This window comes from Geospiza fortis, unplaced genomic scaffold (assembly GCF_000277835.1).
Source record: "Geospiza fortis unplaced genomic scaffold, GeoFor_1.0 scaffold13, whole genome shotgun sequence".
In the NCBI taxonomy this organism is placed as follows: Eukaryota; Metazoa; Chordata; class Aves; order Passeriformes; family Thraupidae; genus Geospiza; species Geospiza fortis.
The window spans coordinates 2,642,590-2,667,492 of record NW_005054384.1 but is presented as its reverse complement, the minus strand read 5'-3'; the positions used below and the strand labels follow the sequence as shown (position 1 = coordinate 2,667,492).

The 24,903-nt window shown below is 39.9% G+C and overlaps 1 protein-coding gene across 1 annotated transcript in view; it reads right to left on the bottom strand.

Moving 5' to 3' along the window:
• The window catches only part of PIK3C2G (phosphatidylinositol-4-phosphate 3-kinase catalytic subunit type 2 gamma), a 191,272-nt gene that overhangs the window by 74,860 nt on the left and 91,509 nt on the right, over nucleotides 1–24,903 (bottom strand). Inside the window, exons 18-21 of the mRNA XM_014308778.2 lie at nucleotides 8,513–8,693; nucleotides 6,815–6,922; nucleotides 3,898–3,990; nucleotides 1,663–1,792 (exon numbers count right to left, since the gene is read on the bottom strand). Of these exons, the coding sequence (XP_014164253.1) occupies nucleotides 1,663–1,792; nucleotides 3,898–3,990; nucleotides 6,815–6,922; nucleotides 8,513–8,693 (512 nt within the window). The remainder of the gene's footprint in view (nucleotides 1–1,662; nucleotides 1,793–3,897; nucleotides 3,991–6,814; nucleotides 6,923–8,512; nucleotides 8,694–24,903) is intronic.

Genomic DNA, 24,903 nt, shown 5'->3' with positions numbered 1-24,903 from the left:
ATTAAATATAAATTTTATATTTTAAAATATATATGTATATTTTATATATTTTAATATATTGCTTCACATGTATCTATTGCCTAGAAAGATGCAGAAATTATTCTGGACTATGTGATGTTGATCACAGCTTGGAGAAAGAGTACTGGGATGCTCAGAAGTTCAATACAACTGATCCAGCATGTCACAAACTGGGACTGAGGTGCAGAGAGAAGCCAAGCATTTTGCAATGCTTCACTTGAATCCTCTGCCTCTACTGCATGAACTTAATTCCTGGTTTTGCTCCTGAGACCTGGCTTTCCATTGCTGTCCCCAAGTGTGGTACCCTGGCATGTCATCCTCCTGATCTGCAGCACAGGGAGGACTTTCTCTAAGAACTTGACTTACTGACAGACTCCTCTACTTCACCATGCCTGGAAAGTGGAATTCTACCAATGCTTTATTCACTTTTCACTGAACTACAGTGAAATTTTTCACTGAATTTCATTGAAAAGTGATTTCTGTGTTTGCACGACCATGAAATTGCCATCTCCCACCCCCTTGTGTGGGAATGGTGGCCATGGAGGAAGTCATGAGCCTAGGACTTGGAAAAACTGTGTACCCAAAGCTCCCTAAGGTTTGGGTACATGTGCCCTATGTGACCACAGGCATGGCACTTTATCCTTAATAATTAACTGTAAATCAATTATCTTAGCACTGATGTGAACTCGTAAGGAAAGACATATTTAAAGTCTGTGAGCCACTGAGGGGTTTTTGCTGCTATGATGCTGGAAGGAAGAGACTGTCAGGGAGAGAGTATTATTTGCAGATGATCCCTGTATCTCTCTTGGCAAACATCAAATTAAGCATTAGTATATAGAAGAGTCTATATATAATGTCATGTCCAGAAATAGTATTCTTGTATTATCTGCCTTTGAAACAGAAGCTTTCAAGCTTTGATTCCCATCCCACAAAGAAGGGAGGAGATTTTTCCAGGTCACCACCACCACATGCCTTGTGTCTGAACTCATCTATACTTTTCTCTTATTTCCTTTATATCATTCCTCCTCTCTCATGTTCACTTTGTGGCTCAGAGAGCAACGATTTTCTTTTAATTTTTCTATTTTAATAGCTTTTGTACAGCAGGTAATCTGGATACATCAGCCTTCTCTTTGAGCTAGGATTATTTCCAGTAGAAGATTTGGTCAGGGAAATATAGGCAGCTTACTGCTGTCAGCAGATTTCTACAGCAAGCAATTGGTACCCCTGCTACAGCTCTGCTACAACAACCATAAAAGAGAGAAATAGAGCTTTCAGATGAGTCAGGCCTGCCCTAAGCAACATAAATCACAAGAATAATATTTCAAAATCAACAGCACAAAGCTGTCATCACTTGTCTGCAGGTACTTTGTGTAGCCACATACATCTAGGCTCATTTAAGCATCTAGTTAGGAATACACTGGATTAAAACTTCAGTAGCTAGGGCCCATTTTCTCCAAAGCCCTGGTTTTGATATGTGAATTTAAGAATGTTTTGCAAGCTGACAGTGTTGAGGCTTTTGGAAAATTCTACTTACTACAAAATCCAATGAGTTCTAGAGAGGCAGAATAAATAAATCTTATATGGCACTGTTTAGATGAAATATGAATAATGTAATACAGGCTCCTTTTGTAATTTAAGACTGACCTTGTCCTTTCCCTGTAGATAAACACCTGTAAATGATCATTTGCATATCTAGTCCTTCTTGGAGCCAAATGTTGTCCATCAGGTGAATAATCTGGAGAACCAACATATCTTGACGTAGATCATCACCTATCTGTGAAAATTGCACATGAAATTCAGTTTTCTTCTTCAATACCAGACAGAAATAATGTCCTATTTAACTGGGACTTTTTTGCCCATCAGAGCAGCTATATTCATTTCAATAACTCTGTCTTGTTTTCCTTCAAAGTTCCTACTTAGCTCTCAATAATTTCAGGAGAGGACAGAGTAGATGGCACACCCAGACAGGGACAGTTCTGGCAGCCACTGAGATGGTAACAAATGATACCTGCTTAACTGTGGCCTTTCTGCTTATTATTCTTATGTAATTATTAGAATTTGGAAATTTAATCCAGAGGTAGGATCCTAATTTAGTTACATTTTAAAGTCTCCTTAATGCTGGACCCCTCTGCACAAATGACAGCGTTTGTCTCACATTAAGCCTCACAACTTGGTATTTGCAAGGGAATTTTATCACAAATTTACATTTTATCCATAATGTGATTCATATTCAGTTCCAAGCAGTGATGACCCCTCTCCCCATGGAGTTAGTCAAACAATAATCTCAGGGAAATGGGGGGCTTTAATTGTAGCAACAAGAATTAATGAAGAGATTATTTTCAACCATGGCTGAGTAAATGGCCTGCAAAAACAACAGCCCTGATTTTCTCTTTCCCCCCATCCCACACATAATTTTAATTGGTATTTTAAGTACCTTATTCTTTCATCATATTCTTTTTACACAAGTATTCCAATCTACAGACATTTACTCCCAGGAAAGTACTTGAGGAGACAAACTCGTCTTAAAAAGACAAAATATCTGAATCTATTTTTCTCTCATAAAAGACTCCAATTAATTCTTCTTAGCACCTAAAAGTGTAAAAATATCTTATTCTCTCCACTTACCTTCCCTCACATATACAGTAGGAAGACAATTTAGTAAGATACCCTTATCATTTACTGTGTTTATCCTTTATGTATGAGTTATCTGTCATGAATAAGCAATGGAACTACAGTACAAGCAAAAGGTATTTTAGCACAATGTTTTGCTGACAGGAGAAGGTGACAGCAGCTAAAATACTTTTACAGCAACTGGACAATGAGCTGCTTGCTGAACATTACTAGGTAGGAAAAAAAATTGTTTGAGTAGAACCAATGGAATTGTTTAAAAGCCCCATGAGCAGGTGCTTGCTCCAGTAGGTAGGAACCTCCTACTTAATATTGATTCTTAGATGAAACAGCACATGAAACAGGTTTCTAAATGCTCAGAAAAACTTAAAATAGCTAACTTCTCCCCTTAGCAGGCCTGGGAAGCTTACTTCTATTTCTGAGAATAACAGCTGCTCTAAAGGGCAGGTTAATTTAAGACAGCATAGAATCTGGATTTTTAAAAAAAATTATTTATATAAATTTCTTAGATTCCTCATTTGGAAAATGATTCTGCAAAATACCTAAGAATAACGCCATTGGCAACCAACCATTTTTTACCCATCAGCCATTTTATGAACTTGTGTTCTCTAAAACCAATATCCACTTTCAGGGAAGACTTTTGCTCTTTCAAAAGGGAACTAACTTTAAAATTGTCTTTTGTGGATGTGCTGTTCTGAACTCTGAAGCTTTTCTAGGTGACAACTGCAAAATAAGGCAGAGTTTATTCTGAGTCAGTTCCTCCATGTAACTCCAATCAGACAGAGCTCCTCTGCTGCCTCCTCCAGCTCCATCTTCCTCAGCCCACACTGGCTGACAGGGGCAGAATTAGGGTTGTGTGGCAAATGGAGCCTCTAACACTCCAGTATTTTGATTTTTTAGAGACATATGGACGAGGCTGAGGGTTCAGTCACTCTGATCTATCTCTTCTCTGAGACCTGCCCTAGTTAATAAACTGCGTTTAAAATGTGAACTTTATATTCTAGTCTGCTTGTCTTCACTAAGGAAAAACTGCTATAATTTGTTTGATTCTCTGTTGATCAAAAAGGTGACACTTCAGTGTATTACCTCAACATGTTTCATTAAGAGTTCTAGTGTCAAAAATAATACGGATAAACAAGCAGCAGAGCTAAATCAACTATTCTCAGACTCAAGCTTTAAAATATAAATTAGGTGAATTTTAAATTATCATTTTCCATACCAAAAGACCTGAGGAGTGGAGGAAGAACATACCTTAAAAATAACATTGATGTTTCCACTTGGAGCATTCGCATTGATGAAGGAGATTTTTAAGGGAAAGGCATTGGATGTAAAATAAGAACATGACTGCAGGGGAAAGAAAGATGAAACAGAAGAACAACAGTGTCACATAAACAAAACATTAGACTAATACAATACCTCTGAAAAAGATTCTAGCTTTAAACACTGCTCAATAGCAGTGGCAGCAAAAATAAATAATTCTTGATATTACTGACTGTTTTGTTGGGTCTGAAAAACAAGAAATTCTTGTCCCCAGACAATCTGCTTCACTTAAATATCAGACCATATGAACAGATAATATTTTATGTGCTAATTGTTTTTTCATTTTCACCCAGGCCTATCAACAATAAGCTTTGCCTGGAACTGGGTGGATAAATTATGTAAGACTGATCTAATGAGTTTTAAAGCACTGAAAAGCCTGTGGTCCCGTTGTTTTCTGAAAATAACCCAGCCTTGCCCAATCAGACATGGAAGCAAAGAACTTGCCAGTTTCTTTGATTACCTCACTCTGGCTGAGGATACAGCAAATTCTGAAAATCACGCTGTATTTTATGTGGGATTTATCTTAATTAAGCACAAACTCTGACTTTCATGCTCTACAGCTCCTTCCACCTGAAGATCTCAAAGGGCTTCAAAAAGCATTAATGAGCCAAGCACTGCAAATCCTGTGAGAGTTTGGGGTGGAATTATTACCCTCATTAAAAACATCCAAGGAGAGGTGGTGGGGAAACCCCTCAAAAACAGCTAGAGACAATGGTAAATTAATGGCCTGGTTTCTGGAAATAATGAGCACCACACAAGAGCTGCTGCTGTCCTTACAGGGTGCAGTGTAAGGGAGGCTCAATTTGAGCTCCACCAGACACAGCTGCCTGCAGCTTTTCATCTGAACATCTCAAAGCATGGCACCAGCAGGCAAATATTGTCTCAGCCACAGCAGACCACTGGGATGGGCCAGAGCCATTATCAGCAATGAAATTCTGATCCTCCACCACTGAAATTATTCCATTTCAGTCGGAATTTTGCCAATTGAAATGTCTCAGTGAGTGCTTGAAAGGTTCCTGTGGGATGATGTGACTCTGATGGGGCTGTGAGCAGGGCTTGCTACTGGCAAAATCAATAGATGACACCAAAATGAATTAAATTTAGGTAATTATAAGCACTTAAAAGTTCTCATTTGCATGATTATACTGGCGTACAGTCCAATCAAGAAACGACATGTATTTATAGAAAGATAACGGCCTATAATGATATAAGAAAAATGAAAAAACGCCAAAAAACAAAAAAAAACTTCTTCAGATATTAGATTTAAACACTTTTGTATCTGTCCAGCCAAGCTGGTGCAGTATAAATAGCATGACTTTATGCTGAGATACCTTTCCATTAGTCATTATTTCCAAAAGCCTGAAAGCAGGGAGCAGCAGCAGGCTTCACATCCTTCTGACTTGTATCACACACGATTTGCCCAAGCCTGTGGGGTGCTGGAAGACCTCAGTTCTCAGCCAGATCAAGGCTGAATAGCAATTACTTGGAGAAACATAGGTCAGAGGCAATTGAAGGGATCAGCACCTCTTAGAATCAGGTCTGCTATGGATAATGAGCCAGAGAACAAAAATAGAGCACAAATTGCTGTAATTAGGCGGTTATAACTGGTAATATATATACAGCTGTTCGGGTTTTTCTTCATGCTGGATACATTTTCCTTTTCCAGAGATGAATCAGCTTACTCCTGGCTCTATGTTGTTTATGAAAATATTTCTGAACAATGAATAACTGAATCTTAGTACTACAGTCAAAGTCAAGTCAAGTAACACTGAAGAGCATTGCTGTTTCCTTTATCCTTAAGTCATGTTTAATAGGGGTCGTAGATACAGATAAGGCAGTGTGAATATTTAACATTTTATCAATTCTCAGTCAGCTCAGCAAACAGACAGCTGGCTCCAGACCTTTTGCTGCTCCCATACCTGACATGGGAGAGTCTTGATGAGAAAAACACCAAGGGCTACCTGGTGGGTATTGCCAGCCAGGGGCTATGTACAAATTACAAACGGGATGGGACTGCTAGGAATGTGCCTTGAGCTGTTTTATTTTCCAGCATCAGCCTCATTCCATGGTTATGACAATGGGAAGATGCCAGCAGCTCACATCCCAGGCAGCAGACCAAGAACTTAATGTTACAACTTACTTTATAAGTTTGTTGATCAATCATATAGAGCAAAAGTACATTGACAGTAGTTCCATCCAAGCACTATAAGCACACATATCTTTGGTTAAACAATGCTTGCTTATTTCAAATACAATACCTGCTTGTAAGCATTAAAACACAATGCACAGAGCTCCACTGTTAAGCTTACAACTTCCTAATGTCTTGCTAGATCAACTTTTCTGTAGCTTAGGGAGTTATTCTAGACAAACGTCAATACACAGACCATTGTTCTATTTGGACTTACTTTTCTACTTCCAACATAATTTTTCTGCTGACCTATCTCATGGCTCCTGCTTAGCTCTAATCCCAGTTCTGCTGTCTCTGAGGCCTGCCTCTTGCAGCTTTCCCAAAACCCTCTGATTTTATGGATTCCCACAGTGGGAACCAGGTCCCAGCTCCCAGGTGTCATTGCCAATGCCAACACCACGGCAGGGCAGCTGAGCTGGGGATGGGCTGCTCAGAGGTGAAATCTCTGGCTGGTGTGACACTCATGCAGCAGCCACCCTACCCATCCTGGCACCTCTGCCTCAGCAAAAGTTTGAAGGAGATTAGGCTGGGTGTGAATCAACCAGATGATTTATTCTCCATATCACTATGATAATTTCCTGATCCTTTCCATGCAGGCATTCTCTCTTTCTCCCCTCTAGACTAAAAACCAAAATTGAAGGTGTAATGGATCACACTTACATCTGCCTCTATGCCTTGCACAGCAAGGGCGGGGTTCAGGGGCAGCCGGCAGAGCTTCACCTCCTGGAAGAACTGCTGCAGTCTGCTGAGCTCCATCTTCAACACCTCCTGCAGCACAAGAACCATTATGGCAGCATGAAAGGACAAAAAAAAAAGAGCTTTTTATTTCTTTCTTTTTATTTTTTTTTTATTTTTACTATCATTCTTTACTTTAAACAAGCAACGCAATTTCCAGAGCTGACAGCATCCGTGTGACCTTAAAGCAGCGAATGAGGTCACGCTGGGGTATTAAAAATAAGAGCTGTAATTTTACTCCACATTGATGCCTTTTCTGCCTAGATGTGCTACCAGCTCACACTGCCCCAGAGGTTCAGATGGAAAGAGTCTGTTTCTAACAGCATGGAGTGACGGGACAAGGGAGAATGGCTTCAAATTGAAGGTTTAGATTGGATGTCAGGAAACATCTCTACCTGTGAAACCAGGCTGGATGGGGCCACCTGGTCTGGTGGAAGGTGTCCCTGCCCATGGCAGGGGGTTGGAATTGGATGATTTTTAAGGTTCCTTCCAGCCCAAACCATTCTGTGATTCTATGATTCAACACCCTTCAATAGGGCTCAATTAGCCTTGTATTGCTCCGCTGTATCTCATAGGATTTTTTGCCTTTCCTAAGATCTTCCCAATTTGTTGCTTGTTGCCTCCACACTGTGATCTCCCTTGCCTAATTCTGTTAACTGCAAGGCTTGGGAGCTTCTCAGTATCATAGTAACTGCAGCCTTGAGATTAATCTCTAAAATCTGAATTATGCATTGGTAATGTAGAATGTATTACTGCTATTTCTTCTTCTTTGCATGGATTTTCCTTCTGCAAATATTTTTGTCTTTTTACTTCCATGTTTGCTTTGCTGCTCTCAGTAGCAGCACTGAGAGTTTCCTGAGAAACCCTTTGAAAACCTTTGAATCCTTAACAAGGCAGAAAGATTCATGACACCGTTCATGGTAACCAGCAGTGGCAAGTATATTTTTATTTGGCTTTCTGCTCTGCCTTGCTGAGATTTCAACAAGAAGCAGTTTTATACACCAGGAAAAACAGCAGCGGTCCTGGAAAACTAACAGTTCTGAACTGGAAATGTATCTATGCAATATAAAAGCTGCACCCACTGGAGAAGACAACTGCAAGTTTGTCATGGAGGCATCTCTGCAGATGTGTGTTCCGTGCTCATTGCTGAGAGCTATATTTGAGATATTAGCTACATTCCACTCTAGTTGTCTTTGCTAAGAAATAAGGATATGTCCAGCCTGCCAAGAACAACCCTTAGTAAAGCTTCCAAGAAATGCTGCAGCTCTCCAGGAGTCAAATATTTTGGGATGAGGTGCTGAATGTGAGCATTTCTCTCAGTGAAATGATATTCAGCCTTGTTGCCGTTATTTCTGGCCACCTCCAAGTCCCTTTGAGAAGCCACTGATGAAGGAATTGAAATGGATTAAAAGATTTGCAGACCTCAAGAGTAACAGTGATGAGAGTTGTCCCATTAAATATCTATGTGTTACCTTTTTCAGAGCAGAAAAATATTAATAAAGTTTAGTCAAGTCTTTGGTTTATTTATGTAAAAAAGTGTATTAAAAGAAAGAAGTGTTACCTTAGAAAAAATAAAATTCCCTACAGAAACTTAGATGGAAGGGGAAGTATTTTTTAACAAACCTTTCTTTTTGGGTCACTGGCAGCTTTCACTTTTGTGGCAATGTCTTCCAGAATTCTGATGAGTTTTTCTTCCTTAGAAAACTCGTTGTTCAGGGTCTGTCCAGCACAGAATTGGAGAGCAGCCAGAAGTTTCTTATACCACATTCTGAAATGAACTTCATTCTGTGCATTCTTCAGCAGCCTGAAGGAAGGAGGGGAAAAAAAGTCATCTGTGTATCTAAAAATGAATTTTATTATTTATCAGTTCTAGCAGGGACAAGAAACTCCAGACTAATCTACATTTGGTCACTTTGGGCAGCAGAGAATGAAAAAAACTGTTATTGCTTCCAGGCAATGAGACTCAAGTTCCATTTGATAATAATGAGATTCCAAATGTGTTGAAAAAACAGAAAACTGTCATTTCTTATTGTCATACATAGTGCAACGCCTGTATTGCTTTTTATTTCTGCAAGAAAAGTTAACAAAGTGAAAAGAAGTTGCGTTTTTGAAGGCCAGGGTTAAATATATATTCCTAAATTATTTTTTTTCTCCTGCCAGTTCATTTATACAAGCAAGCACATCTTTCAGCTTTCAGGAGGTGCATTTAAAGACTGTTTTAGTCTCAGATGTACCATCAATTCTAGAAACTTTCACTATTTTAAGCTGAGGAGACATTTCTGAAATTGGCTATACAGCTAAAAAGAGTGAAATGAGCCCATTTTATTCCTTCTTTACTGGCAATTGCTGGTCTAAAGCAAAACTCAGCTTTTAGCTCTTCTGAAGCCTGCAAAAGCTTTGGAACTGGAGTTACTGCCAACATAAAATGAGAAATAAAGCCAAACCTATACTCTTTTTAATAATAATCACCATGAAGCCTTCTCCAATTACACATTTATTTGGGTCAGGAAAGCTGGGGAGTTTAGGGTTTTTTTTAAAATCTAATTGATCATTGGGAGATTTTTTTTTTCTTACACAGGCCAGAGGTTCTGTACATTGTGTGATTTATTTTTGTAAGTGTAGATGGAACCACCGGCTCTGTACTGTTGCTAACATCCTGGGATTTCCCTCTGCCTGAAGGACTGGGGAACTGCTCTTTGCTTTTGTGTGAACTCTCTCCCCGTCACAGCTTCACCCTTGGGAACACCTCAAACCTTAAATTCCTTATAAATGTCTGAATCTTAATGCAGCTTCCCCTACATAAAAAAATAATGCCACTTTTCACAGGACAGAAATGAGAGAAGCTCTTGACTGTCAAGGCACATCACACAAATGAATATGTGACATATGAATATGTCACATCACAAAAAACAAGAAATTATTTGAAGTGCTGATATTTAAGGGTGAAAACCAATAATTCCTATAGACACTTCAACTCCTACAAATATATATATGACATATAATAATAATAATACATAAGGCATTACAGTATTGCTATAATCCCATATATATAATATATATAATGTATAATATGATATATATGACATATAATAATAATCATATATAAGGCATTGCAGTATTGCTACTGCAGCACATGCCCTTTTGGTGATGAGGGACCTTTTATGAAGCAGTAATTTTTCTAGGTTCTCTTTTCCTACATAATTCAAGGCAGAACACTATCACCTACTGATTTCTGAAAACTCTTTCCAGTTACCCAAAACCTCTGAACATCTGAGGATTTGAAAATCCTTAAAGAATGAGTGGTGTTTCTATCAGAAATGCCTAGACATGAAAGGGAAGCAATATGAGAAGTTTATCATCAACACTCTCTGGAGAAGTCTGAAATTACTTTTTTTTCACTGTAGACTAGTAGAAACAAATAATTACATTTTAGATATGAAGGAAATACAAGCTGTCATTGCAGTGCCTGGTGGAAGGCAAACCTGAGCACATAGAGGCTGCTGTGTTCTTACCCTGAACCTTTCACAAACTGAGGAACACTGCACATGCGGCAGTGAATAAACATATTCCTTCCTATTTCCATCAGAGTAAGCCCAAGATTCCACAGGATGGGATTTACCTGCTTGAATGTCAATAGCTCATGCCATTTTAGATATCCTAGGAAATCCATTTCCCCCAGCTGCTGCCTTGGAAGGGCATGAGTCCCCTAGAGGCAACATCTCCTGTGTGCCACTGCCATGCAGATGTTTCAGATTTCCTGTGCTGTCTAAAATAACCTGTGTTTAGGGCACTGCATCAATCTCTGCCTTTTAGCTCAGCTGTAGGCAAACAAGACTATTTAAAATAAAAACACACCCAGTCCACTTCAACAGCAAGGCAGGAAGAGGCTTGGTGATTATCCTTTAAATAAAGGATTGGTGATTATCCTTTAAATAAAAGCACCACTGGTACAGTCCAAATTGTCATGTGGGCAGGAATTTTAGTCTACCAAAGCAAAGCCCAGCTCAGTCTCAGTGCAGCCAAACAGTGCATTTTTATTTGCACACAGATTGAATTTTTTCACTTCTGTCCTGCAAATACAAATGCACCTAAACAATCACTGTGATATCTGTTTTGAAATGCTGGTGCAGAGCCTTGTCTGCACTAAGGCTTGCACTGGAATCAGCTCCTGACTATCTAAATCATATTCCTTCACCTACTCCATTTTCAGTAGCACATATTTAGGGAATCCATAAAGGCTACCTCTTCATGTTTGAGATGTCCTTTAATCCTCTCAGATATAGAGAACATTAAACCAGCTTTTATTTCACTAAAATGAAAGGCTTAGGACTTCACATAGAGCAAGCAAAATAGCAAAAGCAAATTGGTTCACTATTTTAAATGGAGCTACTCCCTGTATAACACAGATCAACATGGAAGATCCGTGTTTTGATTATTCTTGTGGCTGAGTGTTTACAGAAAATGAGCTTATACACACACATATGATATAACAGAAAATGAGCTTATACACACACACATATGATATCACAATTTCTTTTTCCTTTCTGAGAAAGGAGTATGGGCCAGATTCAGAGAGCTTATGCATAAGGTGTACATGAAGACAGAGGATGTATGTGCAGGTGTGCTCCTAAGAGCCTGCAGACCTTCCTTTGCAAAATGATTTGTACTTACTGGCTGTGACTTTTACATTCATTCTATAAAAGTGGTCCCAAAAAGGACACACAGGACAATTTTTGATGTGATGGCTCATTGTAGGCTTTCCTGAAATGTTTGTCCAACAAATGAACAAATATGTTGTTGCTGTTCTGTCCTCCCAGCTTGCTGGCACACACATCTTTACCCTGCCATGGTGAGAACTCAGCAGAGATAGGAAAATCTGCAGCTTCTCAAGTTGTGAGATGGAGAAGTGCTCAAGACACTGATGAAATTTTCAAGTTAGAACAGGATGCCTAGCTGTGACAGAGGAAGACAAAATTGGGATGGTTTAAAACCCAAAGCTGCCAGTAAAGAAGCATGTGAAGTTGTTTTTTCCTGATAATTTTCAGAGGATTCTGCAAGACAGAAGTCTGTACAAAAGCCTGGCTTTAGCCAGGCCTAGATGGAGCATCTTGCTCCTAACAACAGAGAGGCTTCTTTAGTCTTCAGGTTCTGTGATTTGGGACAAACACCTTTGTTCTTAGCAAGCCCTGGTGAACTCAGACACACTCAGTGTCTCAGGTCACTTTTGTGAAATAGTACAGAAGGAAGTTGACCTGAAATCTGGAAAATGAGTAGGTCAGGTACAGGGATACCTTGAAAGATGCCTCAGCCTTCTGCAATCAGCTGCTTCTCCTCTCTGCACACACCTGCTCCATGCCTGCAAGGTGCCTCCAGCCCCATTTCCTGGCACACACAGCTGCAGGGCTGTGTGTTTGTGTGTTCCCTGCACCTAGAAATGCAAGAGGGCTGGGAGATTTTTGCCACAGGGAAGAAAAGAAGGCGGAATTGAGTCAGGCTGCTGTGTCAGAGAAGGAGAACCAGGACTAAACCTAGCAGATATTGAGAAAAGGGTAACTAAGTTAAAAAAAAAAAAAGGAAGAAGACTGGATGGAAGGAAGGGTCTTGCTGGAAAAACAGGTGAGCTGGCCTCATCCTCCCTCTGTGGTGCTGGAAGACAGGGAAGCTGACACAGTCTGCTCTCTGAGTAGGATTTGGCAGACAAATGAAGGAGTGAGGTGGCTCAGACAACACTGCTGCTTGAGCATCTGTTCCTTGTCTCCCTCAGAAAGGGGAGCAGGGTGAACTGGGGAGCGATGCCTGACAGGACAGATGAGCTCACAGGTAGCCTGTCAAACCACCTGGTACCAAAAAAACCCCCAACCCCAAGAAGAAAAGGGCAGGATTTGCAGAATCTTACTTCAGGGTTAGCCCCTAGCTGTTACAAAGGAGCAGGGCAGTTTGACTGGATTATTTAGACACAGTATCAGGAGAGTGACCCTGGTTAATTTGTTTCCAAGTGCATTTCTGGGATTTATTACACAAAAGTGGCGCCTACCAGCACACACACTGTATACTCTGCAAAAGGTTTTTTGAATTCAGAGACACACCATGAAAACAAGGTGCCCTAGAGGTGTAAGGTGGGTGCTGAGGTACGTTCTGGTTTTGGTCCATCCTTGGTAAACCTGACCTTGTTCTGAGGGTGCATTTCATGTTGGTTTTCTAAGTCGGAGGCAGGACAGATAACAGAAGAAAACAATGGTACAAGACTGCTGCTCATTATGACAATAATTGCTTTAAAATTATTCTCTGCAGCCCCTTTTATCAAAGATTAGCAGACAAAACACCACTGTACAGCTTCTGTGTCTGAAGTTGCCATCTGTCTTAATTATCCTTAGACATCCTGCAAAACTCCTAATCTGTCCTTTGTGCTTTATTGTGCCACGGAGCTGCGGCACACGCCTGAAGCTTTTAACTGTTTTCATTTTCTGCTCCTTGAAGAAAACACTTCACTGCTTGCATTCCTAAACAGGAGAATAAGGAACAGGGCTGGCTTGGCTCTAGGACTTAGGCTTTGCAGCTACTCAAGTCTCAGTTCCCCAGAGACACATGGATGACAGAGATGACAAAAATGTACAGCTGAAGGTTAAGGACTCCATCTACCCTGTGACAGATCATGAGGATGAGTGGGCAACTGCAGCTATTATTTAATTACTCAGCTGCAAGTAAAACCTCTCTTCGGTTTTTTATCTCCCCAGTAGTGCACTGGACAGCCAGTCCCAAACTCTAGAAAGGGGTGATTTATGCACTAGAAATCAAAGAAAAGGAAACAGAAACACAGAAACAACAGCAGCATTGTGGGTGGAACTATTGGGGTATTGCGGATGACAAAATAACAGACATAAAAACAAACTAACAGGTGGGAAGCGCAAAACACCTGTCATGTTAAGAATAATACAATTTCTGCAGGGGAAATGGGGAGCAAAGTCAATTAGGCAGAAGTTACTGTGCAAGAAGGATGGAAGAGAAATTGCAATTCTCCCAAGAGACTGGAGTACCCAGCATTTTCCATGGATTTACAGAAACACAGAGCAAGGACATCAACCTGACTGGAAGGATAAAGACTGAACTTCCTTTTGCTCTCCCTTTTTTTTGAGCAAGTACAAAGACAGCAGGCAGGGAGAGGCACAAAAGGCAAAGCTCTGCTTCATCTGCTGATCTTTCATCTTTATTTCTAGTCTAGAACAAGAAAAAAAGGAAAGTTTCTGTTTCTTGAGTAGACTGAGTGAAGTGTGGTATGTTTTCTATGAATATTTCAGAGAAATTCTATTTACATGAATCTTTGTCATCACTAAGTCTCCAAGATGAAGAAACAGCAGCTGTTCAGTTGCTTGAAGCACCTGTCCACTTTTGGCTTTTCAGTCCTCTCATATGAGAAACCTACAGCCAGTTCCACATGCTGCTTCTCATAAAACAGAGCTGCTTTTATAGACTCATTTTTCAAAGCATTACCCTTGAACAGAAAATAACTCTGCTAAAAGTGAAATTTTGTTTTAACATACCACATGATTATTTTGCTTTTGTTTTTCTGATTTTTTTAATAGCATACAGCAGAAGTCTATCAGGTTGATCTCCCTTTGACAACAAAATATTGTTGCAGACATATAAAGCACGAGTGTTAGGTTTGAGAAACACAACACTGCCATTATTTTCTAACTTCCTAAAGTTCTTTATGAACACCACAATACAATCTGCATTCAGACAAATCACTTGATTCAGGAGATTCAATCAAGGCAGCTCCTCCCACTCCCACTGAATGCCTGAACTGTGGAATGCATGTCCTGCTGACTCACAAAAAAATTACCAGATCAGTGAAAACAAGGGCCATGCTCTGCTGTGCAGGGAAGGTGCCAAACCCTGCTGAGGTTGCCTGGCAGAAAAATGTTTTGTTTGATATGTAATATAGCTAGCTGCACACACTTTGCATTAAGAAAATGAATCCCAGATAAAACCAGTGTTGTCTGGAGGAGAAAGAGCTTGAAAGTGAAACAGAAATGAAATGAACCTTGAAAGTGAAGTGTATCAAGAATTAATTGAAAGTATAATGTAAAAAGCACAGGTATCACTAGCAGAGATAGAAGCTGCTTGGTCTAAGGTTTAAGCAAGAAACAATCACCCCCAAAAGGTCTTCTCCAATTTGTTGAATGGATATGATAACATCAGTGTAAGTGCTACAAGAATCATCCAGTAAAAAGCAGCACCAACAGTGTCTGTCTCTTTCTGCTCCAGCTGGTAAAAAAAAGTAAAAAAAAAAATTGTTAGCAAAGTGTGTCTTTTTTTAATTTGCTCTCCTTCATCGGGTAGGATCTGAAAGCAGAAATGTATTAACACACTATCACAAACAAAAAAAAATACCTACCTCCAGCAGAATACCAACACAACAAAATTCAGAGGTAGTTTGTGTACAGCAGTACTGACCTTAGATAACTTCAGAATCTCTGAGTAGGGTCTGCCAAAGATGCCACCCAATAAAACATCAATCCAAAGCTACAGAAAAGCCTTCACCTCAAAGTGTCATTAAATACTGAGGGTGACTTAAGCTCAGACTTGCAACTGTTGGTCTGACTGGTTTTGAATATATTAATATTCATAGTATATTATGAATAAAGAAGTACTAAAAAGAAGTACCACCACTGCCTCTTTAAATATAGTCATTAAATCTCCTGTCCAAAAACTGCATTTGGAAATAAGAAAAAAAGAATATTACTTAACAAAAATACTGCATTTGATATCTTCCTGAACATTATCAATTGGACAGCATTATTTTCCATTCAATGAGAAACTCTGGCATGAATTTTGAAAAGTCTGGTTCCATTTTTGCCAGTGCCTTCTTCACATGACTGAGTGTGTCCCTGTCTGTGCCCCAAAGCTGCAGATTTTCTCCTCAGAACAAATGACGTATTGTTGTCAGAATTCCATGCAGTATCTTACACCAGCATCAGCAAAGCCTGAAATTGTCCAACAATCTGTCACTGTGAGAGTTCAGAGTAAATTCATGCAGAGGAACTGAAATGCACCATTCATTCCACGCATAACAGAAATTGTTGTGTTCTTCCCAGTGGGGAGCTGCACTGGGAGTGAGCAGGGAATGGGATTAGATGGGATAATCACCACTAAAATAAGCAGACCCAATGGCTTTATTGGGTTGCTGTCCAATATGCCAGCAATTGACTGAATACAGGAGGTGACTAAGCTACTCTTCTTTCAAACTACATAAATAAAATGCAAAATTAATTCAGATGAAGCAGTCCATGTGAGCCAATGGACTTGCAAAGCTTTGTACGGTTTCTGAATTTAGGCCACAGTTATCACAGCAATACACTGAGGAGAAACTGAAAATGTTTTTTCTTCAATTGCCTATTGTTTGGGTAGTTTAAGTCTATCAAAATGGCTTTGGATAGCATCTGTGGTTCCCATTAGCTTCACAGCTGAGCAAAAAAAAATCCCTCATGACACTATAAAACACAATGTAAGACACAGAACTAATTCTGAATGGTTCTGCACGCACTGGGCAATCCAACTGTATACAAAAATGCAGAATTAAACAAATTGCGCCACAGTACTTTGTTTGTTGGTTAATTTTTTTTCAGTTGTGCTGGTTTTATCTGGAGTAGATCTTATTCTCTTCCCAGTAGCTGGTATGAGGCTGTGTTTTGGATTTGTGCTGGAAACAGTTGATAATTCAGTTTTAGTTATTGCTGAGCAATGTTGGAAGAGCCAAGGCCTTTTCTGCTCCTCACCCCAACCCACAAGTGAGTGGGCACAAAAAGCTGAACAACCAGGACAGCGGACCCCAAGTGACCAAGGGATGTACCAGACCATATGGATCATGCTCAGCAAACAAAGATGGGGAAGTGTCACAGTCACATTTTCTGAAAAATCCCTTTACCCAAGATTTTGCTCCTGGGAAGCTGAGAAGCCTCAGAGAAAAAGGAAAGCAATAATTATCTGATTTGCTTCTCCTGTTTTGCTCATGTGGAATGTGTTTGGAGATTGTTTACCAACAGGTGATTGTTTAATTTGTTTCATGTGAATTATTTTGACTTTTTTACCAATCTGTGCCAGGCTGTGTCAAGGCTCTGGAAAGAGTCGGGAGTTTTCATTATTATCTTTTCAGCCTTCTGTAAGTATCCTTTCTGTATTCTTCGGTATAGTTCAGTATAGAATTCTTTAATATAATATAGTATTATAAAATAATAAATTAGCCTTCTAAGAACATGGAGTCAGATTCATCATTCCTTCCTCTGTCTGGGAAACCCTGCAAATACAATAGGGAAGAAGGAGGAAGGGGGAAAAATTTGGGGTGATGTTGCTTGTCTTCCCAAGTCACCAATGTGTGATGGTGTCATTGAACACCTGCCTGCCCATGGGATGTGATGAATGAATTCCTTGTTCCATGCTGCTCCTGTGCAACAGCTTTTCCGTTACCTGTTCAAATGTCTTTATCTCAGTCCAGGGAATTGATCACTTTCCCAATTCTCTGCCCCATCCCACTGCAGGGAACAGTGAGTCAGTGGCTGTGTGGGGCTTGCTTGCCATCTGGGGTTACACCATGACATTAATATACTAACACAGAAATAGCTTCAGGGAGAAAACTGAAATTGTCTTTCTACAAGGTCATTAAGGATGCTCGTAACAGGAGCAGTTCCAGACTTTATTCATATATTCTGAGCCAGATCTTTACTTACAATCCTAGAGTTTTCAGATTACTTTTTTTTTAATGACTCTGGGCACGGGAAAGGAAGAATTTGGTTTGGGGGGCGTGGGAAAATAGGATAAGACACTGACATGGTTTTTCAAATATTATGACATTTAAAAGGACTTGCTCTGCAGAGCTGTTAATTTTCCTATTTGCTCTGAATTCAGTTACAAGAATTTGCTTTGTTGAACAATGTCTACATTCAAAACTGTTCTCTTTCAAGTGGAGTCTCAGATTTTTAGAGAAAAGGTGCTCAGATGTCAACAGCAGCAGAAGGATGTCTGAGATTTGATATGTTTCAAACACATGGGGAGCTAATGTTTCTTTTAAGGCAGCATCCCTTCTACCTCTCTGGAAGAGCCTGTCTGTATATCCACAGTGTTTTAAGCACAGGTAGCACAGATACAACAAGAACTGATTCCACATTATCTCCTGACATGTCTGTCTTCTGGATCTTTGCTTTCATCACTGCTGTAAGCTAGCAGACCAGCTGATCTTATTTTCCCAAAATCTATCAAAGGGAGCTTCATTCAAATCAGTGCCTAACAGGAAGAGGGAGGAAACATGAGCCCCAGCAGGTGCTGCTGTAAATGTTTCAGCAATGCTGGTAGCTCAGTGTGATTACAAGGCCTCTCATATCTGACAGAGCAAGATGTTGAGCCTCCTTTTTGTGACAATTTGCTGTGTGGCAGCTCAATGCTGCAAAGCAACAAAGGATGCAGAATCAGACCTTGGGATCACAGTGCTCTGCTAGCTCTGCTGCCTGGGTGACTTTGTCAATAGAATGACTGGAGACAACCCTCAAAGTGGCATCATGAGGACATGCAGTCCCTTAGGCTTCAAAAATAACCCATTTGTTTTGAGGGAATAGGAGAGAGAAAATCAGAGTTTTCAGTGGGGGAGTCTTCAGAGTCCAAATCACACTTTTTCATCTTTTCATGATTCTGACTCCTTTAAGGGAGAAATCTCTTCACATTACAGCTCTCCTTATGCATAAGGCTACTCTGCAATCTTTTTCAAATAAGATGAGAGCTACCATGTTTTAATTTTAATTAAAAGAGAGGGGACCATGAAAGATGGTGACACGAAAGAAGAACAAGCATTTACATGGTAAAGAAGAATATTTTATCTTCATACCTTTTCTAGACTAGTTTTATTTCCTCCTCTCTGGTTTTATTTTTCTTCCTCTTTTCTTGGCCTCTATTAATTTTTTGCTCCATGTTATACATAGCAATAGTACCTCTTGCAAAGGTAGGAGAGCAGAGCAGAGATGGAAATAACTTTAGATTTCTCCTTTTTAAATACTGGTCTGGTTCTGATTTTCCTTCCATTTCACTGCTTTATTGCCCTCAAATATTAGCTTTGTAAATAGAGAAGTGGGAATTTGAAGTTAAGCTCATGTACCAAGGAAAGCTTGCTGTAAGATATTAGTAAGAGAAAAGCTTTCTTTTTTAGATGGCCCCAGGGTATTTTCCTAGTCGACAGCTGGCCTAGTTACCATGGAAAACAGAAGAGCTGGAGGGCAGGCACAGTAGGAAAATGAGGCAGAGACTTACATGAAATTGGGCTGGCTTGCTTTGCAGAGGCTTGCTGAAATTAATCTCACTTCAGACACCTTGTTGCGCTTTCATTGCTGGGAGTCGACAATGAGTTTCATCTAGGTTTAAAAGTCCATCTCAGCTCTGCTGAGACATGTTCAGCTGTGGGACCAGATCTGAATAAAGTTTAGAATAAAGTAAAATCCCTTTTAATGAACCCCTAAGCAAGAAGATGTTGCTTCTTAAGCTTTTACCAAAGAAATCTCACATCAGCCTCTTCAGATCAAACTGAATTTTAACCTTGGGGTTAAAATCCATAGATTTTCATGACAGAAGAATTTAAGGCAGATATAAGAATGAAAATCCATCCCGAATTTTACTTGATAGCTAACCTTGGCAAAATGATTCTATTTCTCTGTGCTTCTGTTTTCTTTGTCAAAAGAGGCAAGATTTATTTCTCACAGGCTCTCCACAGAATGCTGTGTTTGTTTCTAAGCTGCTCTTTATGCCAGAGGTAAATGCCATGGCAAATAGGTCTTTTTAATAACATTGCCACCTCCTTCCCATGTGGGAACCCATCTCACCAGCATCTTTCAATCATATGGGAGAAAATAACAGCCCCAGGCAGATTTTTCTTTTCTCATAAGAAAACAGAATTAAGATTCAGTTGTTGTGATAAAAAGTCCAGGTGTGGTTCCAAGATTCACAATCACATTTGTGGAGGTATTATTGCAGCAAGCAGATGTCATATTTCCATATGTCCTGAGTCAGGTAAAGAGTGGAGCAAGCTCTCCAGGGGCAGTCACTGCATTGGCAGAATAAATATAGATCAGCCAGCTGACACAGGATGCTCCTGGGACTCTGAAGCTCCCTGGCTCTGCTCTTGGCATCTTTCTCACCCTGAGTGTTGTCCTTGTGCCCAGTCCTTGTGAGGATGCAGCTGGACTGAGATGCAGAGCTCCCATCTTTCCTCTCCTCTCCTGCCATATCTGTGCTCTGTGAACGCCCCTCAATCAGCCACACTTCATCAAAATGGGTACTCTGCTGACAGACCAAAAATCACTGCATGCCAAAAATTAATATGGGTAAATGCCATGTTTTTCCTCCCAGCCATACACATGGAGTGGCAACCATGGTGAGCCAGGCAAATTATTGTTTAAATCACCTTTAAATTGCTGGTCTGAAAACTCCTAATAACAAAGCTTGGCACCAGCTGAAGACAGCACATGGCAGCTTTGAATTGATGCAAAAAGATTTTAAATGGGGCATCCTTTGAATGAGGCTCCATTTCCATGACCAAGCAATGTCCCTCTGAGTGACACACACAACAAGGCACTGACAGGTCAGGAATATTTGCCACTGTGGCCACTTTGACAAACTGCCCTACCCACAAATGTGATCTGAGGGCTGTGTGAGCCACTCAAAAGTGACAAGTTTAATTAAATTAAAGTGCTTCTCCTGATAGAAATCATCACACCCAATGAATGACATTGTGGAGCAGGTTTAGAAGAATAAATACTGACTTCTAATACCACACTCAATAAAGGAAATGCTACAGAAATGTCAAAATGTTTTTTACTGTGTGACCTTCTCCATGCCCAGTGCTCACAGGATAATTATTGCAAATGGCAGAGCCTTTTTTCCCAGACAGACCCCCAACTTCACTTGGTGAAGTACAACCAAGGCCTTCTTTGAGTTAAAAATGTATAATCTGTTACAACATCCATGGTGAGGGACTGTTCTTTCAGTTAATCCAAGCCAATGAATTTGACTGTGGAAATCCCTGTTCAGCCCTTTCTTCATTAGCCAAGATGGCAGCTGCCACACTACAGCTAATGAGCCTGATTAATATCAATTCAGTAAATTAAGTTTTTTTCCAGACATCAGATAATTTTGTACTAATCCAGACATTTATACCGATTTAATATCAGCTGACATAACATAATTTCTCATTTAACGCTAATTGAAAACTACTGGTTTCTTATTCTAAAGAGCATTTGCTGTCACTTGTAACTTACGGCATTTTATAAAGCTGTCTTTCAAATAATATCATTGAATGTTATGTTTTCTGCCTTCCTGCAGAAACTTCATATGCAAGCATGTGGCTGTTAATGGAATAATCAGGTAATTTCTCTTAAAGGTATTCATTTTCTTCATATTTTCCAATATATATTTGTAAAATGACTGATTGAAACAAATGATAGAACTCTCAAATGAAACAAATGAAAGAACAAAAGAAAAAACTTCCCACTTAAGCAGTGTTGAACTCAGCGCCTCTAGCTTTTTTTTACTTTTAAATAATTTTGGATTTGTTCAGTTTGCCTTCAGGCTTGGTTCCTTCAGATGCTACAGAAGAAAGAGCACATCCCTGCTTCTGTGCCAATGGCTGTTATTGTAATGTAAAAACCCCTGTCCTGTGGGTTTCATCATGACACTGTCTCAGCTGAACACCACCTGTGTGGAGCCCTACAGAAAGTTATTGGTGAAAGCCTCCACCAGGAGATGGCACCTACTACAAAACGGGTTATTTGGAAAACACTCAACACTCCCAAAGGTAAGTGTTGGATTAAGCCCTTTTCTAGCCCAGAGATGGGGCAACTGAGAGGCATTTGAGAATCTTTTATTCTATTTCAGTCTCATGTGAAGTGTGAGACAATACAGATGTAATCATTCACACCATCACAATCAGAAACTATTTCTTAATTACAATACATTATAAGAGCTGCTTGGTTTATCCACTTTTGCCTCACTATGCTGTAAATGCCTTAAAGCCAATCACCTAAAATTACCCTTCATGGGTCCTACCACAATGCATCTTTCACAGTTCTGTTTCTTCAAAGTATCCAGTCTTATTTGCAAGGCCATCCTTTGAAACTTGTTTCTAGTTCCATTTCTCTCTCAACAATGTCTGTCCTATTCCATGGCATCTCTAAGTCAGCATTTCTTATCTCAAAGTTTACACATACAGATACATTCTGTGTAAATCCATTTCCCACAGGTAAGAACACCCTCACTAAGGTGTGTCCTGCTGGCTCCAGGGTTGAAGGGATGAGTAAAGAAGCAAAGACAGTCCCAGGATTCCTTTGCAATGCACAGAAAAGGGTCACTGATGTCAGCAGGGACCTCTGCATGTCCACTGGTCTGGCCCCTGCTCTAACCAGAGCTAGTCCTGATGTTGGATGGGTTGCTCAGAGGGCTTGCCCTCTGAAGAGTGGGAGAGCTCCTGGGATGGTAGAGGGAGCAGTGGTGCAATTTGACCCTATGATAATGATGACGGGTTTCCAGAACAAGAGGAGTTTCAAAAAACATGACCCAGTGACAGGCAGGCCTGTCATTTGGACAGGAACATGAGTAAGTGTGCCAGGAGCTGCTTTCCTAAGTTCTGTCACTTTTCTGTTCCAAGTGTCACTCTGCTCTGTCCCATCAACCACGGAAACTGGAGGGCAATTTCTGGCAAGCACTTCAAGCCAGGGCCCAGCTGTCACAGGAACAGCAAATATTTCAAAATTCCTGTGATATAAGATTAATTTTAGGGTAGGAACAAAGAATTCACATTACCCCTTATACTGACTAGACCACATCGCCAGAACCACCCTTGTGTATAAAATAGGAGATTGGGGGTTTGCCCATGGCACTGCCTGGACAAAATTCTCTTATGAGTTTGCAGTGCACAAAATGTGAGGGCTCCATACTCTGAAGGAACAGCTGACTATTTACCATTCTTTGGCTCCTAGCCCTTCAAGTTCTCAGGGAAGTTATGTCAGACAAAGCTCAGTCAGCCGCAGGATTTGTGGGAAGCAATCAAGCAGGAGTCTCCAGGGGCTTTTCCAAAAGGAGACTTGATGTCTGTCTGTTTTCTAGAATCAGTAACTTAGAGACTGAGACAGAAGCACAAAGAGATTACATTTCCAGGCACAAAGGTCTTTAAGGGAACATATAGCAATGTAGGAATCAAAACTACACTCTACAGGAAGGGTAGACTAGCCAGCCATATTCCCAGGTAATAGTTGGGAATAATGCTTTATTATGGAACTCATTCTACATCTCCCAGTTCTCTTGGGAACTCACCTGAATCTAAAGTTAACTGCTGGTAAAATGTATCATTAGAATACAGCAAATCTATGCCATTTACAGTAGTGCTTATGTCTGCTTTCCTCTTGCTTTTCTGCACCCTTCCTTCTATAAAAATATTTTTCTTGCTAACCTTTATTCCCTCTTTGCTCCTTTGCCTGCTTATTTTAATTTTATATATAAACCATATATTGTGTTGCTTCAATCAGTGCCACACTTTGCTGCAAACACTGGGAACATTGTGGCAATTCCCTCCTTTCCTAAACCAGTGAACACTGCTCAGGCTTCTGTTCCTGGGAGAAGATTTGGGATCTTGAAGCAGAATAGGCAGAGGTGTTTTCAGAGCAGCTGGAGGGAATTCCCAGCTTCAAGCCTTCCCACTGCCAGAATCATGCTACTTTGCACATTACATCCTCTACCCACTTCCAAGGCAATATGGATGAATCTTGGGAATGAAGTGGAAGGAGGCCTTGGGGGAACAGTAATTTTAATTTCACTGGATGACAGACTGTGAACAATTGCTGGGGGAGGCTGAACATGAAAACTGAGCACTTATGTAAGGGGAAAAAAAATACATTTTTTTAATCTACTTGGATATAAGCCTTGCTACACAAGCTAGAAAAATCAAGTGTAAGAAGCATAAAACAGGATTTTATCGAGAGATATGTTGAAGGTGGCTTTGCTGTTTACACTGAAGTATTTAAGACTCACCCTTTACATCCAAGGGTTTGAACTCCACAAACCACTTATTAGATAAGGAAGGAAATCTCATTTTGTGAAAGAGAGAGGGTGCTGGTTTGAAAGGATCATCCACCTGTGTATGTGCCAGTGCTTCTGTATTCAAGTAAACACTAACTTTTATTACTATTTTATATTATTGTAATACCTATACTACCTCTATACTGCCAAAAGATAAAGGTATTATTTCCACATCAACAGAACTCTCACCACTCTAGAGCTGCTCCACTGTGCTGTGCTTGCACAGCTTGCAACCACTTTTGATCCAGCAAGCACTCAGCCAGAATGTTATTTTTCTACTGCCTACCAAGACCCAGCCCGTTACCTCTTTACTAACTAAAAAAAAATATTTTTTTTCTTTAACATGTATTTTTCACTATATATATATATCTATACAATTTTCTAATAGTTCAACAAACCACCAACTCCCAAAATCATCACCAATTAGTTCTTTTTATCAAACACCAAAAAAACTACTAACAGCTTCTCCTAAAACATCAGTTCCATAATACAAAACCAAAACAATCCTGAACCAGAAAAAACCCTGAATAGAAAAAAAAAGGAATGAATATGAACAAATTTGTATTCACCATTTAAATTTTTCAGTGGAGGTAATTTATACTAGCTCTTGAAAGATAGACAAATGAAAAACAATAGCTACTCCAGCACTGAGGCTTTGATCAAATTTACAAACAAATAATTTCCCATATATATGCTGCCAGCAGTTTATGCCACTTAAAACCCACAGGCTCCACTTCATAACACTTTTTTTTAAAAAACTTCTTTTTAAATTTTTTTCCTTAACATAAGGTTTTCCCTCAAGTAACAGCCAGCAGTAAACTGCAGCCACGCAACACACTGCAGAGGTGAGATACCATTTTTGAAATGGTATTTCCAAAATTAGTATGCCTAAAAGATTGGTGTGTTTTCAA